Below are 14685 nucleotides of genomic sequence, written 5' to 3' on the forward strand. Positions count from 1 at the left end.
GGCACGGTCGGTGTAGGAAGCATACCCTGTGCTGTCGTCTGCATAGCAATGAATACAGCTGATTTGCAGCATATCATTGATATTCAGAAGAAACAATGTAGGGTATAGCACGCAGCCTTGCGGGACACCAGCCTTTATAGGTTTTAAGTCGGAGCATGCACCGTTGATAACAACCTTGATGCTCCGATCGGCCAAAAACCTAGTGACCCATATGCACAAGCTCTCGGGATGGCCATAGGATTGCACTTTCGCTATCGGCGCTTTATGCCACACCCGATCGAATGCTATTATAATTCGCTATGTCCAAACCACCGCCTCTCCCTTCGACTCAATCGCTTGCGCCCATTTATGGGTGAGGTATGCAAGAATCTGGTGCTCCTCTAGGTATCCCAAGAGCTGGCGGTTGATGATCGACTTCATTACTTTGGAAAAAATGGAGGTAATGACAAGGGCGGTAGTTGGATCCGAGCGTACACCTTTCTTAGGGATCGGGTGCATTAAAGCTGCCTTCCATGATTAGTAATATACTTTTATCACACTATGTTGTGATGGTTGTGTTGTTATACCTCGTCACCTGCTTGTTTGGCCTATTTTTATGGCTGCCATCAAGAAATAGCAACTGTCATTATACAACAACAAAACCTGTATCAACAACTAAATAGTATATTCCGTTGAACATCATTACCTGGTAACTCATGCTCTTCCACATCTATCTCATCTTTACACTCCTGTTTAATGAACGCTCCCTGTTCAATATCTATGTCACTATTACATCCTGCCAGATTATAGGATTCTGAAATTTAACATACAAATTTTTAAATTTCAAGTTTTATACATTCCTGTCATTTTAGCAGTGCTACAATAACACAAGGGAACCCGCTGAACAGCATTCAGGCCGAAAAAGGAGTACAACCACTCGCCAAGACCGGTACATACAACTGACTGCGAGACGCCAGCCGATGTTAACCGCTCGAGAGATAAGTTTGAGGCTACAAAATTCAAGTGGTGTTGATGTAAGTCCCCAAACTGTGCGAAATCGACTGCATGAGTACGGCCTACGAGCTCGACGCCCAATTAGGTGCCCACTGATACGTCAATACGGGAATCGCGCTCGTCGAAATGAATGGTGTAGAGAACGCAGAACATGGACCCAGGAACAATGTAAAGTTGTGTTTTCCGATAAGTCGCGATTCGTGTTTAGGCCTGATACAAGAATGGTGCGAGTGTACCGTCGGCCCGGAAATACTGAATCCTCAGGTGCATTCAGGAAGTTCATCTATACAGCGGCTCAACAGTTATGGTATGGGCGGGTATTATGAAGAACAGGCGAACTGAGCTCGTTTTTGTAAATGGAAACATGAACGCTGAAAATTACGTTGAGGATATTCTTAGACCTTATGTCCATCCATTTGCTTGTACCTTTGGCTCCGATTTTACGTTAATGCATGACAATGCGCGTTCACATACAGCTCGGCGAACCAGACAATACTTTTTAACGGAGAACGTCCGGGTATTGCCTTGGCCTGAACAATCGCCAGACCTCAATCCCATCGAGCACGCATGGGACATGCTCCAGAGACGTGTTTTGAAGGACTTGGACGGAGTGACAACAACCCAACAGCTGAAGGATTTGCTACAATTCCATTGGGAGCGAGTACCGCAAGATGACATAAACAGTCTCATTAATTCAATGAAAATTCGTTGCCGACAAGTTCTGAATAGCAGAGGAGCCCATACATGTATTAAATTATCCTATTCTTTCACAATAAATTCATTTTCGAAAGCGATTTTAGAAATTTCATTATGTTAAAAAAATGTTTAGTTGCTTATGTACCTTAGTTTCTGCAGTATATTCTAATATTGTTAATTTCTGTTATTAAAAGAACTAATAAAGACAACAGCTGTTATTTTTACATCATGGGATCTTGAAAATATTATTTTAAAAATAAAATACAATGTTACAATGTGAAAAACCATCCGACAATTTAAATTAGTACATGTTGCTTAGACTTTTTTGATGTGTGTACTTTTATCACGCTATGTGGTTATGGTTGTGTTGTTATACCTCGTCACCTCCTTGTTTGGCCTATTTTTATGGCTACCATCAAGAAATAGCAACAGTAATTATACAACAACAAAACCTGTATCAACAACTAAATAGTATATTCCGTTGAACATCATTACCTGGTAACTCATGCTCTTCCACATCTATCTCATCTTTACACTCCTGTTTAATGAACGCTCCCTGTTCAATATCTATGTCACTATTACATCCTGCCAGATTATACGATTCTGAAATTTAACATACAAATTTTTAAATTTCAAGATTATTACATTCCTGTCATTTCTAACTGATAGTAATTCATATTTTACTGAGAATTGTTGGCTTATTGATCTGGAACACCAACTGGAAAACTAATCAAATTCATAATACACTATACACATAACTCGGTAATAACAATAGCTGTTAATCAACAAGGAATCATCAATCATATTTATTTATTTATTTATTTCTTATTAACATATTACATAGTATAGGTAACAAAATTATTGTACATACATAAACTCATTTGAGTTTCTAAATAATTATATTGTATTGTGTGAATAATGTAGTTATTACTATTTGTGTGCTTTATATTTTATATTCTACTTCTATTTATGGCGTACTATAATTAGTGAAAAAGTATTGGTGTTTTTCTGACTAAGGTACTGTAGCCAAGTTATTTTCATATTCTCATACGCTAAAAGCCTATAGGATATTGTTACAAATATTAAAACCATAAGTCTACTTTACTTTAGTTCCATTGACAATGTTGGTTCTCTCTAATCTGCCTCCTGACAACTTAACCTCCTCTTTGTTCAGTAAGTTGTCAATCGGTTACTAACGTGTTTAACACAAACGATCAGCAAGCCAGTACAACAGACGCCTGGCATGGTTGCCTTTTAATACCATATTCGTACATTAAGTGAAGTAATATGAGAAGTAATTGTAAATTCTAATAAAGCGCTTATTATGAAGACATTTTTTGCAAGTTTTACTGGCTCAACCTTAAAAATATTATAAAGAAATTTGTATTTTAATTCAATAGAACATATATTCAATACTTCTATTCTAATCACAACTATGTACACAGTAATACTAAATGATATATATCACTAGAGCAGTCGGGTCACCAGCACGTCCACCACCTTCGACTGCTCCTAGAGAACTACTCTCTAAACTGCCAGCAATTCGAGACCATCACTACCATCTAGTACCAAGTTAATATAACAAATAAAATCTTATACTACCAACTCAATCACACAAATTCATAAAAAGGTCACACACATTAGCACATGATTATATAGTAAGAGAATTACTAAAAATATACTAAATAGAATAACTAATATAATTTAATATTAAACGGCTGCTAATTATTCTATTAATAATGTCATAAGTGAAAGTTGGTATTAATTACAATGTCAAATAACCATATACAATACTAGCTGACCCAACGGACGTTGTTCTGTTCATAATAAAAAAAAACTCTTGCGGGTGGGATTTTGTAAAATCCGTTCTTAACTGACCTCTACTCGATGAAAAGAATATTCCTACCAAATTTCAAAGTGACTATATACGTGGAAATCTCTTATATATATAGATAACAGTACTTAATAATCACGAAAAAAGAATTATATGAAAATTTCATGTCGGATATCATCCGACTTGAGTCTTGAGAGAGAAAGTTTGGGTAACGCCTTACATAGGTTGCAACATGCTCCACGTCATTCAGCCAATCAATGGAAGTGTATTTTCATATTAAAAATTATATTTATAATTATTGTTAAGATAGGTTAGCCTTCACCAGTAATAAGCACCTGAATAAAACTTTAAATGTTGCTCAATTAGTTTAGTCAAAAAGAAGCCTAGGTTGTGTGTGAATATCGGATTTAAACTAGATGTCTGAGATTCAATCAATCATTGTAATATAAAGATATAAGATCCTACCTACTAAGCTAGAGGTCCCGGGTTCGAATCCCGGTAGGTGCAAGCATTTATATGATGAATATGGATGTTTGTTTCCGAGTCATGGATGTTTATATGAATTTATGTATGTTTAAGTAATATTATTGTATTAAATATATCATTGTCGTAGGATCGCTAACCACTCGGCTATACAGGTCGTCGTGTATAGATGATTTAAATACATTTAAGCTCTCCAAGTCGTGCCCTAAATAAAACCTAACGAGCTTAATATGACGAAACTCGATTCGTCGCCGCATCGCCGACCGACCCGAAATAAAACTTTTTCTATTTTGCCATAGAAACACAGTCTTGTTATATATATAGGAAAGAAAGTCACCTGTTGTGTCTGGATCTGTATCTTCTATTTCATCTTTCAGCTCCAGTTTGATAAAATGTTTACTGTCCATCTTAGTATTGATTTATAAGATTTGTTATAGTTAGTCAACGCCTGATTCGTAAAGTCGACTGTATTAAATTTAATTTTAATTATATTATTCGAGCCATACACCTCGACCAACCAATTAACATTTAACTCAAAATTCAGTAATTCGTCACCTACTCTAACTCTATAAATAATAATAATATTATTATTCGAGCCATACACCTCTTTCAACCAATTAACTTTTAACTCAAAATTCAATAATTCGTCACCTACCTACTATAACTCTATAAATAATTTATCTGTAAAAAAATTCTAATCAATAATCATCCTTCATCTAACTGTCAGATACATCCTTTTTTTCACTCCTTTTTGGCTCGTACATTCCATGCATTCGCCTGCTTCAAGTTTTCTTTCATTCACATTGGAAGTTTTAGTTTAGAAGAAGTAGGGAAACGAATCACGTAAAAAAATGTACATCTCGAGAATATTCATATTTGATATGGTTAAGATAAATGTAGGTAAATAAATAGATACAAAAAAATAGCTGAAAACTATTATTTTCAGGTAAAATACATTAGGTGCATTATTTACAACTTAACTATTGCTATAATTTATAAATATATTTAGAAAATGTACTATATAATATGGGATCAACAGAAGTCAGGGTTTTTATAGAACTGGGGAAAGGGACACGGATGGATATCCGCATTAACATTGTGGACTATCTATAATATGAAACCTTGCAAGGTGGGCCGGACAAGTAGTATGTGCAAGGCGCAGTCTATCAATATGGTGGAAATAATTTTATCAAGTTCAATCACAGAGATGCCACAGCCTGTATTGGCACACTTGGCGTCGATATATCGAGCGACGTTCAGTTCCGTGGTCACTTAGAAGAGAATGCCAAACTGGCCTCTAAAAAGCTTGGTATACGTACTCAGTACAGTACTTCACTTTAAGCCACCACCTGCAACTTTGTAAGGCGCAAATTCGGCCTCACGTGGAGTACTGTTCTCACCTCTGGGCTCATGCTCCCCAGTTAGACAATATCATAAGCTGATTGCAAGTCTACAAAGACTGCAATAGCTGATTCATTACTTGTATCAGCCAATCGCATATTTGTCGTAAAACTACCCGCACTATCCAAAGTGCTCCTACTTTCCTGAATCCAAACTGTGATTCGGGTAGTATTCCACGGTTTTCAATAATCCATTCAAGACGATTTTTAACCAAATATCAGCAACTTTTGCGATTACAGGTGATAATACTATTGGGCGATATGATGATGGTGGAGCTAGACGATCCAGAAACGTTTCGCTTAAATTCGGAGCTAATGAAGCAAAATGATTGTCACTGACACTTTTAAATTTATCCCATAAGTTTTCATTAGTGAGTTTAATAGAAATTGTTATAAAATTATAAATTAATACTATAAAATTAGAAAATAAATGCCTTTTATGCCTTTATATTTCAAAAGTGGGTTTCTGTAAGAACTTTGTAAGTGATTAGTGACGAGAATCATTAGTAGGAAACGAAACTATTTTAGAGACTGAGCGTTTGGAGGAATATATAATTTATTTCAGTTACACGATATATATACAAAATCCTTAAAACTAGTTAACAAATTACAATTTTTATTTAAAAAATATTTACAAGATTAGAAATTACACACCAATACTAACGCTTACATTTTAACCAATAGTTAGAAGTTTCATTCAATTAGAATTGAGAATAATACAATGTGTTCCATCTCGCTCTAAAACTAATGCTATAATAACATAATTTGCCTTCCGTTAGGACCTGGCCATCAAATGACACAACAAAATTTTGAGTAGATTTCCATACAGGAGAATCCTCCACTATAATCTCATAATTTATTCGTCTAACCTTAAGAAACTTACCACAACCACTAGGCACTGACACATTTTCAATAATATCGTCAATTAACCAGTCCGAGGGCACTCATCGTACAAAGCCCATGCGCATAATTTGGAATGATGGAATAAATACTTTCAAGTTCATCGTCTCTAAGTGGGAATAACCAATGAAGGTGTTAGCATAAGTAAAACTGGAGAAAGATAAAGATATTCTGTTCCTACCAATGTTTTTTTAAGGAACACTGCCAAATGAAGCAGGGTGGAAAGAGTTACTGTCAGTTGGTGAATTTGTTTCTCTTTATACGTGCACAATAAATGGAGCTATGCCATTTTCCTTGTACTTAGTACTTCCAATAGATATGTACGCTTTGGGATCTGGACCGGTATTGAGGTAATTATTGGATTATTTTCAATAATAATATTAGAAAGTTCTAATGATTTATTTGTGTTTTTATATTATGATATACATAAAAATTTACCCGAGTCTGGACTTTAACTAAACACTGAAACTAATATATTTACACTAAATATAAATATAATTAACACTCATACACTATGCTACTACTTATAAAATCAAAAGTATAAATTCAGCGAAAGAAAATACGACCAATCGATCCTACTTTTAAAATATTGTTATTTGGATAGTTTTTTATTGAGCACTTTTGTCATTGCGTGACGTTGTCATTGAAGCGCGGTCGAAGCATAACTGGACGAAAACTCTGCCTAATGGATGCTTAGGCAGAGTTTCATTTTAAACAATTTTTTTGCGTGATTTTGGGTCTTGTTGTTTATATAACGTCAATTCAGCTAACTTATTATCAGTAATGTGGTTAGTAAATGATTGAGAGTTATCATTTCTGTGCATGTGTCATACACTGGAAATAGGACTGTTACACTTGATAGATTATACTGTAATCTTGTAAAACGAAGTGCATGCTTTTTACTGTTCAATAGATTCACGTTGTGTTATTGTCAGAAAGGACGTTGCGACCGATCCAGCTAATAAACAAGAATCTAATAGGCTATAGTATATTATAGAACCTATCAGGATAGACCAAGGTTTAATGCTAATAGCCCTTGTACAAGAAATACTTACGTGAAGTAAAGCAAGACGAATATAAGCGACTGTCGACTAAACGATGAAAAATACGAAATTGGAGCTGGTTTTTCGTTGTCTGATTCCTCGAAATTAACATCCATTCTTGAATAGTGCCGTTCTTGTAACGCGTTACGGCGCTTGTCAGTCTGGCTTTCCTTTCTCTCACGCATGCGGCAGCGGTAAAAAGGCTCCTCCTCTCCCACTCTAACCAATTGTTACTATTATAGGATTAAGAAGTACAGAGATTTAAAAATATCCGAAATAGATGATATTGCAATAATCTTATCTTGCACACCTATTATAAGACCGAGAATAATTCAGTTTAACAATTTTAGTTAAAATAAAAAAGTGTGTATGTCTTAAAAAACTTTATGAAAGTATAATAACAAAATCAATTTCTGTAAAGCTTCAAAATACAAGAAAGTGAAAAGTGCGCGAGAAATGATGCGCACCTAAAACGTTACTAAGCCATTTGATAAGTAGGTCTTACTCTCCACATTTTCTGATACCGGGCGCCTTATATGAAAATCGATTCTTAAGGAGTAAACTCCAATTAAATCATAAATCGTGATTACATTGTGGTGTAAAATTATCGTAAAAAAACATTAATTGAAATTACATGTGCACGTGAGCCAAGTCCTATAAATACGGCCACAATGTCGCCAGTCAAAGTTTTCGTACTCGGGCTGTCGTACAGTACGGACCTCTCTGGGACGTCATTACGCTGCTCGAGGAATACACGAAGGTGATCAAATACTCGTTGCATTTTTCTTTAGTTGATCAAATTATGAGTAAATTAGAAGCAAGTCAACAATTGTGACGTAACACCTTTTAATACAATACGGAGCATCTTTCTCCGTCATATGTGTGAAAAAATAACTTCTGTACATAAAATTGTCGATTACTGTGTTTAACAATATCTTTTAATATTGCCTACATTTGTAAGTCCGCATACATTTGGAAAACCGTGGTATTCTTTTTATAAAACACAAAAATCTCATATCATTTATTCAGTAGAATCTAGTTAATTTTTGGTTTTTGTCCTCTTTGTCATAAAAAGCACGAGACAAAAGATCATAACAATATTTTGTGCACTGACGCAAATAACATTTTTTTTTCAATGCCAGTGTATTCTAGACATATTAAATTAACATTTGACATCAGTAAATAAATCTTAATTATTGCGACACATTTCGTTTTAAAACTAACACCTACTTAAAACTTAAACTTTAAACATCTGTATCAAATGATTTGACCGTTTCATTTGATTGTATTAGTACTAGAGTTAGTAAATCTCTTAGGACAAATATTACATAAATAAGGCCTTTCACCAGTGTGTATTCTATTATGTTGTTCCAATTTTCCTATATTATAGAACCTTTTATCACAAACATTACAGGAATAAGGTTTTTCACCAGTATGTATTCTGTGATGTCTCTTTAAATCACTAGAAATATTAAAACTTCTACCACATGTAATACACGAATATGGTCTTTCACCGGTATGCAATCTATAATGTGTCTTTAAATCACTAGATACTTTGAAACTCTTACCACAAACTTTACACGAATACGGCTTTTCACCAGTGTATATTCTATTATGTTTCTTTAAATCACCTGTTTCATTAAAACTTTTGCCACATACCTTACATGAATGCGGCTTTTCACCAGTATGTAGTCTACTATGCGATTTAAAATGGTGAGAGCGACTGAAACTCTTACCACAAACATTACATGAAAACGGTTTTCATTGATATCTTACTTTAATATTGTGCATTCTAGGGAGTCTACTTATATTAGCAGCCAGTAATGTCTTGTTCCATATGTTGCTGCCTTGAAAATCAATTTTTTTTTAGTGTGGTAGCTCAAATAGGCTTATTACATGAATTAATGGTCAGTGAGAAATGAGCAAATCATTACTTATGAGTTTGTTTATGATGTAGCAGTGAACGTTTGTACTTAAATTTCTGCGGACAAAAGTCACATGCATAAAGTGTTTCCCCTGTATGTATTTTTATATGTCTATTCAATGGGCCACAGTCATTAAAAGTCTTTCCACATATACTACAAGAATAAGGATGGTCTCTTGTATGCGTTCTTCTATGTTTTTTGACATCACTACAACGTCTGAATAAGCTTTTACAAAGATCACAAGAGTACGGTCTTTCTCCCGTATGTATTCGCTGGTGTATCTTCAACTTACTAGCTTCATTGAAAGTTTTTCTACAAACAGTACAAGAATAAGGTTTAGCTCCGGTGTGTAATCTATTGTGTATCTTCAATTTATCGAATTCGGCATAACTTTTTCCGCAGATATCACACGAATATGGCTTTTCACCTGTATGTACTCTATTGTGTCGCGCTAATTTACTTGGAAACATAAAAGATTTGCCACAAACAATACAAGAATAGCGTTTATCTAAACAACTACCCTGTACTAATTCATTTTGGTGTGAAATTTTATTTTCAGAAAAATCTTTACATTTAGTATTTAAATTACTTTTCGTCTTTGAAAATGTTTGTTGAATGCATTCTTTGCTATTATATGTAAATGTAGCTCTCTGATTGTCATATTTAATATCTTCAACTTCTTCATATGAATTGGATTCTTTGCCTTCAAACACACTTTCTTCGTAAATCAGATTTGGTCCTATCACTGCAATATAAACAAGAAAATCTCATTATTCAGTCCAGCATACTACTAATAATTAGTTATCTTTATAAATCAGAATATAAATAATAGTAATAAAGTTGTTTATTTCAGAGCAAGCCCGTATTTCAAAATACAATTACAAATAAAATACAAATTTATGTAAAATTTATACGTAAGTTACAAGATATAAAACAAAAGTATCATCATCATCAGCCGGAAGACGTCCACTGCTGGAAAAAGGCCTCCCCCAAAGATTTCCACGAAGATCAGTCCTGTGCTCCCCTCATCCAACGTATTCCTGCGATCTTGACCAGATCGTCGGTCCATCTTGTGGGTGGCCTACCAACACTGCGTCTTTCGGTAAACAAATGTATATTATAATAAAATTAAATTCGCCGACTTAAAACCTATCAATAGGTAGCACATTCAAACAATAGTATTTTATTGATATTAAAGGTATAAGATTTGCATAAGAGCTATATTGGTTAAATCTTTAATAAGTTACTTTAATCTTTTCAGTTTTTGAAGTCGGTTTTTTAAACGAAGTTTTATTTTATTTTTACGTTTTAGTGTCATTTATCAGGTAAACTATATAATTTCGTGGTTTTTTAGTGTCATATATTAAATAGTATTTATTTTAAGTAGCTATGGGTAGGCCTACGAAAGGTTCCGCGTGCATTAAAACAATACATATCCCCTATTTATGCCCATTCTTCTCAGGTCTGAGGCAGTCTCTTTTGAATGGGTGGTAGATTTTGACGTTCAATAAGTGATTTTAAATCCTATGTTGAATAAAAATATTTGAATTTGATTTGAATTTATGTATGTTATTGTCATTATTTCTTTTTAGAGAGATTCTTATTAATATCAGCAGGATTAGCACCCATTCAATCACGCAATTATACTCACTTGTTATTATTTTTTTTTTTTTTGCTTTTAGTGTTCTTATTTATATTACTAATTATTGAATTAGGTCATGAAATTTTATGTAATTTTTGTTTTGTTGTAAGTACTTTTTTATTGTAATATTATTATTTTAGAATGGCAACCCTTCATATAGTATGTATCCGCTAGACCACCTTTTTTTTATGATAATAAGGGACGAAACGAGCAGGACGTTCAGCTGATGGTAATTGATACGCCATGCCCATTACAATGCAGTGCCCCTCAGGATTCCCAAAAAACCCAAAAATTCTGAGCGACACTACAATTGCGCTCGTCACCTTGAGACATAAGATGTTAAGCCTCATTTGCCCAGTAATTTCACTAGCTACGGCGCCCTTCATACCGAAACACAGTAATGCTTACACATTACAGCTTCACAGCAGAAATAGGCGCCGTTGTGGTACCCATAATCTAGCCGGCTTCCTGTGCAAAGGAGCCTCCCACTGGTGAACACCTGGGGTTCTCCGGAAGACCAGCGCTGATCATATCACCTGTGGGTATGATGTTGATGTAAATTAATAATTAAGTTTACTTCTATACTAGGTTTAAGTTGCAGGATAAATGATTTGTTTCTTTCTATTTCATGTTCTTTTGAGACACTGAAATATCTTGAACAACGTTTGATAGCTAGGAATGACAGGTAGCCTAAGACCTACTTATCGGCAAACGGGTTAATAATAATAATAAATAATCAATCTAAATGAAAACTCCAAAAAAGCAGTACACAAACTACAGGAAGATCATCCATGTAAACAAAACATTAATAACATGAAAACTACTGGATCAAATTATGTCATATTTTTATGGGACCGAATGGCAAACATTCCGCATCAAACTAAAGACGAATCAAGAAAATCGAATCATAAATCTCAGCTTGATCGGTGTACATACATAAAAAAAATACCAATCGAATTGAGTGCCTCCTCATTTTCGAAGGCGGTTAGAAATCGTAAATCTCCTTGAGTTCCTAACCGATGGTATTCAAATCTTAACAAAGCATTAGTATTCATTCATATACGGGCATGTTTTAATTAATCTGGATGTATAACAAAATGGGTTTTTATTGCATTTTTATTATTTATGTATATGGTAATACGCTTGCCGGGTCAGCTAGTCTAATATATAAAATTCTCATGTCGCGGTGTTTGTAGTTAAACTTCTTTGAAATGGCATGACCGATTCTCATGAAATTTTGAGTGCATATTGGGTAGGTCTGAGAATCGGACAACATCTATTTTTCATCCCCCTAAATGTAAACGGTGCTCCACGCCAAATGTTTTTTTTAATTTTTTTGACATTTGTTTTTAAAATTTGTTTGATTATGAGTCAGCATTAAAAAATACATACAACTTCAAATTTCGACCATCTACGATCAACAGTTACTTTTGTATCGCGATTTTAATATCGGCAATACAACGTTTGCTGGATCAGCTAGTTATGCTATAAATTCGTTCACCACACAAACGTTTTTTAGCAATTCTTTTGAACGTAGTAAAACATTTTGATTTCTTGTAATTTTTCTGGGATCATATTGAAAAAGTAAAGTCGTGGAAAATCTCTCTTCGCGTATCTATTTGGCTGTACTACATCTAAAAAAAAAAAACAAATCGGTAAGATTTTTTAAGCTTTACAGTTTTACCAGTGGCTTGTTTGCCAAATAGATTATGGGTACCACAACGGCGCCTATTTCAGCCGTTGAGCATTGATGTGTAAGCATTATAGTGGTCTGAAGGACACCGTAGCTAATGATAGTGAAATACTGAGCAAATGAAACTTAACATCTTATGTCAAGGTGACAAGCGCAATTGAAGTGCTGCTCAGAATTTTTGGATTATTCATGAATCCTGAGTAGGACTATATTGTAATGGGCAGGGCGTGTCAATAACCAGCTAAATGTCCGGTTCGGCTCGTCGCTTATTGTCATAAAAAATTCTACCTCCAACAACTGATGAGTATGGAGTATTTTGTAACAAAAGTATTTTAGTAACAACTGATATTTGAGTAACAACTGTTACTGAACAAGTATTTATTAACAAGTAGTATTTTAGTCACAACAGATATTTAAGTAATAGCTGTTACTGGACAAATTATGAGGAGTATTTAGTAGGTAACTAGTATTTTGTTTCAGCTATAATTATGTGATTTGTAGGTGTGTTATATTATTTTTGATTCAATAGGTAATAAAATAGTTATGGCTCAACTCTTCTTTCAAATGTGGGATAAGAAAAACCCTGTTTACTTATAATATGCTACTAATAAATACTGATTTTTTTTTCAGACATATTCGTAAATAATAGATACCCCTTTCTCATATATATAACTAGCTGACCCGGCAAAAGTTGTTTTGCCATATAAATTATTTTTAGAGTTAGACCATTTCTTGGACATTGCTTTATTTTTCTATAATAAACGAAGCCTATGTTACTCCTTATTATATCAGCTACCTGCCAATAAGTCGCCGGATTAGCCGGAACAAACAGACAGACAGACAGACAAAAATTGTGAAAAATGTTATTTTGGTGTATGTACCGTATATATATTCATAATTTACATTTAGTAAAAAACAGTTATTTCAATATTACAAACAGACACTCCAATTTTATTTAAATGTTTAGATAATTCACACAATATTTTTATAAATTACAGCCTATATGTTATTCTGGTGTGTAAGCTATAATATTGCTAAGTTTCATCAAAATCCATTCAGTAGTGTTTGCGTTAAAGAAGTTCAAACATACATCCAGACATACAAACTTTCACATTTATAATATTAATAGGATATCACTTTCATACATTTATTTAACATACTTACTATTGTTTAGATAAGATGGGCAAGTAATTATAATGTTAAAGTAAATTTCAAATGAAAGACCCTGTTTTTCAAATCCCGGTATGTGCAAGCATTTATATGATGAATATGGATGTTTGTTTCCGAGTCATGGATGTTTAAATGTATTTATGTATGTTTATATGATTTTATGTATGTTTAAGTGAGTATATTGTATTAAATATATCACTGTCTTGTAACCCATAACACAGGCTATAAATGCTTAACTTGGGGCAAGATAATTTGTGTAAAAAGTGTGTCAATATTATTATTATTAAGTATCTACCTACCTAAAATTTTTGTTTCTGATATCATATTTATATTCATATTTATTCACAGTTATATGAGCAGGAAAATATGGCTCACCTCTTCTCAAGAAAAACCTATATTGGTAATTTGGTACCTACTGAATAATATATTTATTGTTTATTTCTACTTTATTCTTGAATTATTTGTATGATAAGGGGACATTTTAAATCAGGTTCTAGGCTAGGATCACTGTTTAAGCCTAGGTAGTATTGAAATATAATGAATACAAAAGTAAAATGATTATTTTTAGTACTTCAAAACTATAAAAATAATAATAAAATAATAGGTCAGTACAGTTTTACCCAAAAAGTACTTTTAAAATTCAGAGTTACCAAAAGAGAAAGTACTATGTAATACATATAAATGGTGCTAACAAGTAACACCAAACAACGGAAAATATACGGTCCAGTACAGTAGCTACTTAGCTAGTATATTATCACAGATAGTATTTTGTTACAGGTATTTGTCACTGTTATTTTTGAGTCACAGTCATCGTCATACATAGTACTGAATTTTTGCCTAGTACATTTCAACTCTAGTAATTTGAACAGGATCCCAAAAAGCTCCTCTAGTGGATGCGAATTGAAA

At 33.7% G+C, this 14685-nt stretch overlaps 1 protein-coding gene across 1 annotated transcript; it reads right to left on the bottom strand.

Annotated features, from left to right (window-relative positions):
- Positions 1–7717: 7717 nt before the first annotated feature.
- LOC126974358 (zinc finger protein 271-like) lies at positions 7718–10016 on the bottom strand. The gene is made up of 2 exons (XM_050821826.1): positions 9284–10016; positions 7718–9090 (listed from the first exon to the last, which is right to left on the bottom strand). The coding sequence occupies exons 1-2, from the start codon at positions 9742–9744 to the stop codon at positions 8625–8627; spliced, it is 927 nt and encodes a 308-aa protein (XP_050677783.1). The 5' UTR covers positions 9745–10016; the 3' UTR covers positions 7718–8624.
- Between the last annotated feature and the right edge of the window lie 4669 nt (positions 10017–14685).

Source organism: Leptidea sinapis, chromosome 2 (genome assembly GCF_905404315.1).
Source record: "Leptidea sinapis chromosome 2, ilLepSina1.1, whole genome shotgun sequence".
Classification (NCBI taxonomy): Eukaryota; Metazoa; Arthropoda; class Insecta; order Lepidoptera; family Pieridae; genus Leptidea; species Leptidea sinapis.

Excerpts from the sequence above, each read along its gene's own strand:
- LOC126974358 (XM_050821826.1), bottom strand. The coding sequence starts at position 9,744 with ATGTTTCCAAGTAAATTAGCGCGACACAATAGAGTACATACAGGTGAA. Across the intron at positions 9,091-9,283 it reads CATCATAAACAAACTCATAA|TTGTGGTAAGAGTTTCAGTC; the intron begins GTAATGATTTGC and ends TTCATGTAATGT.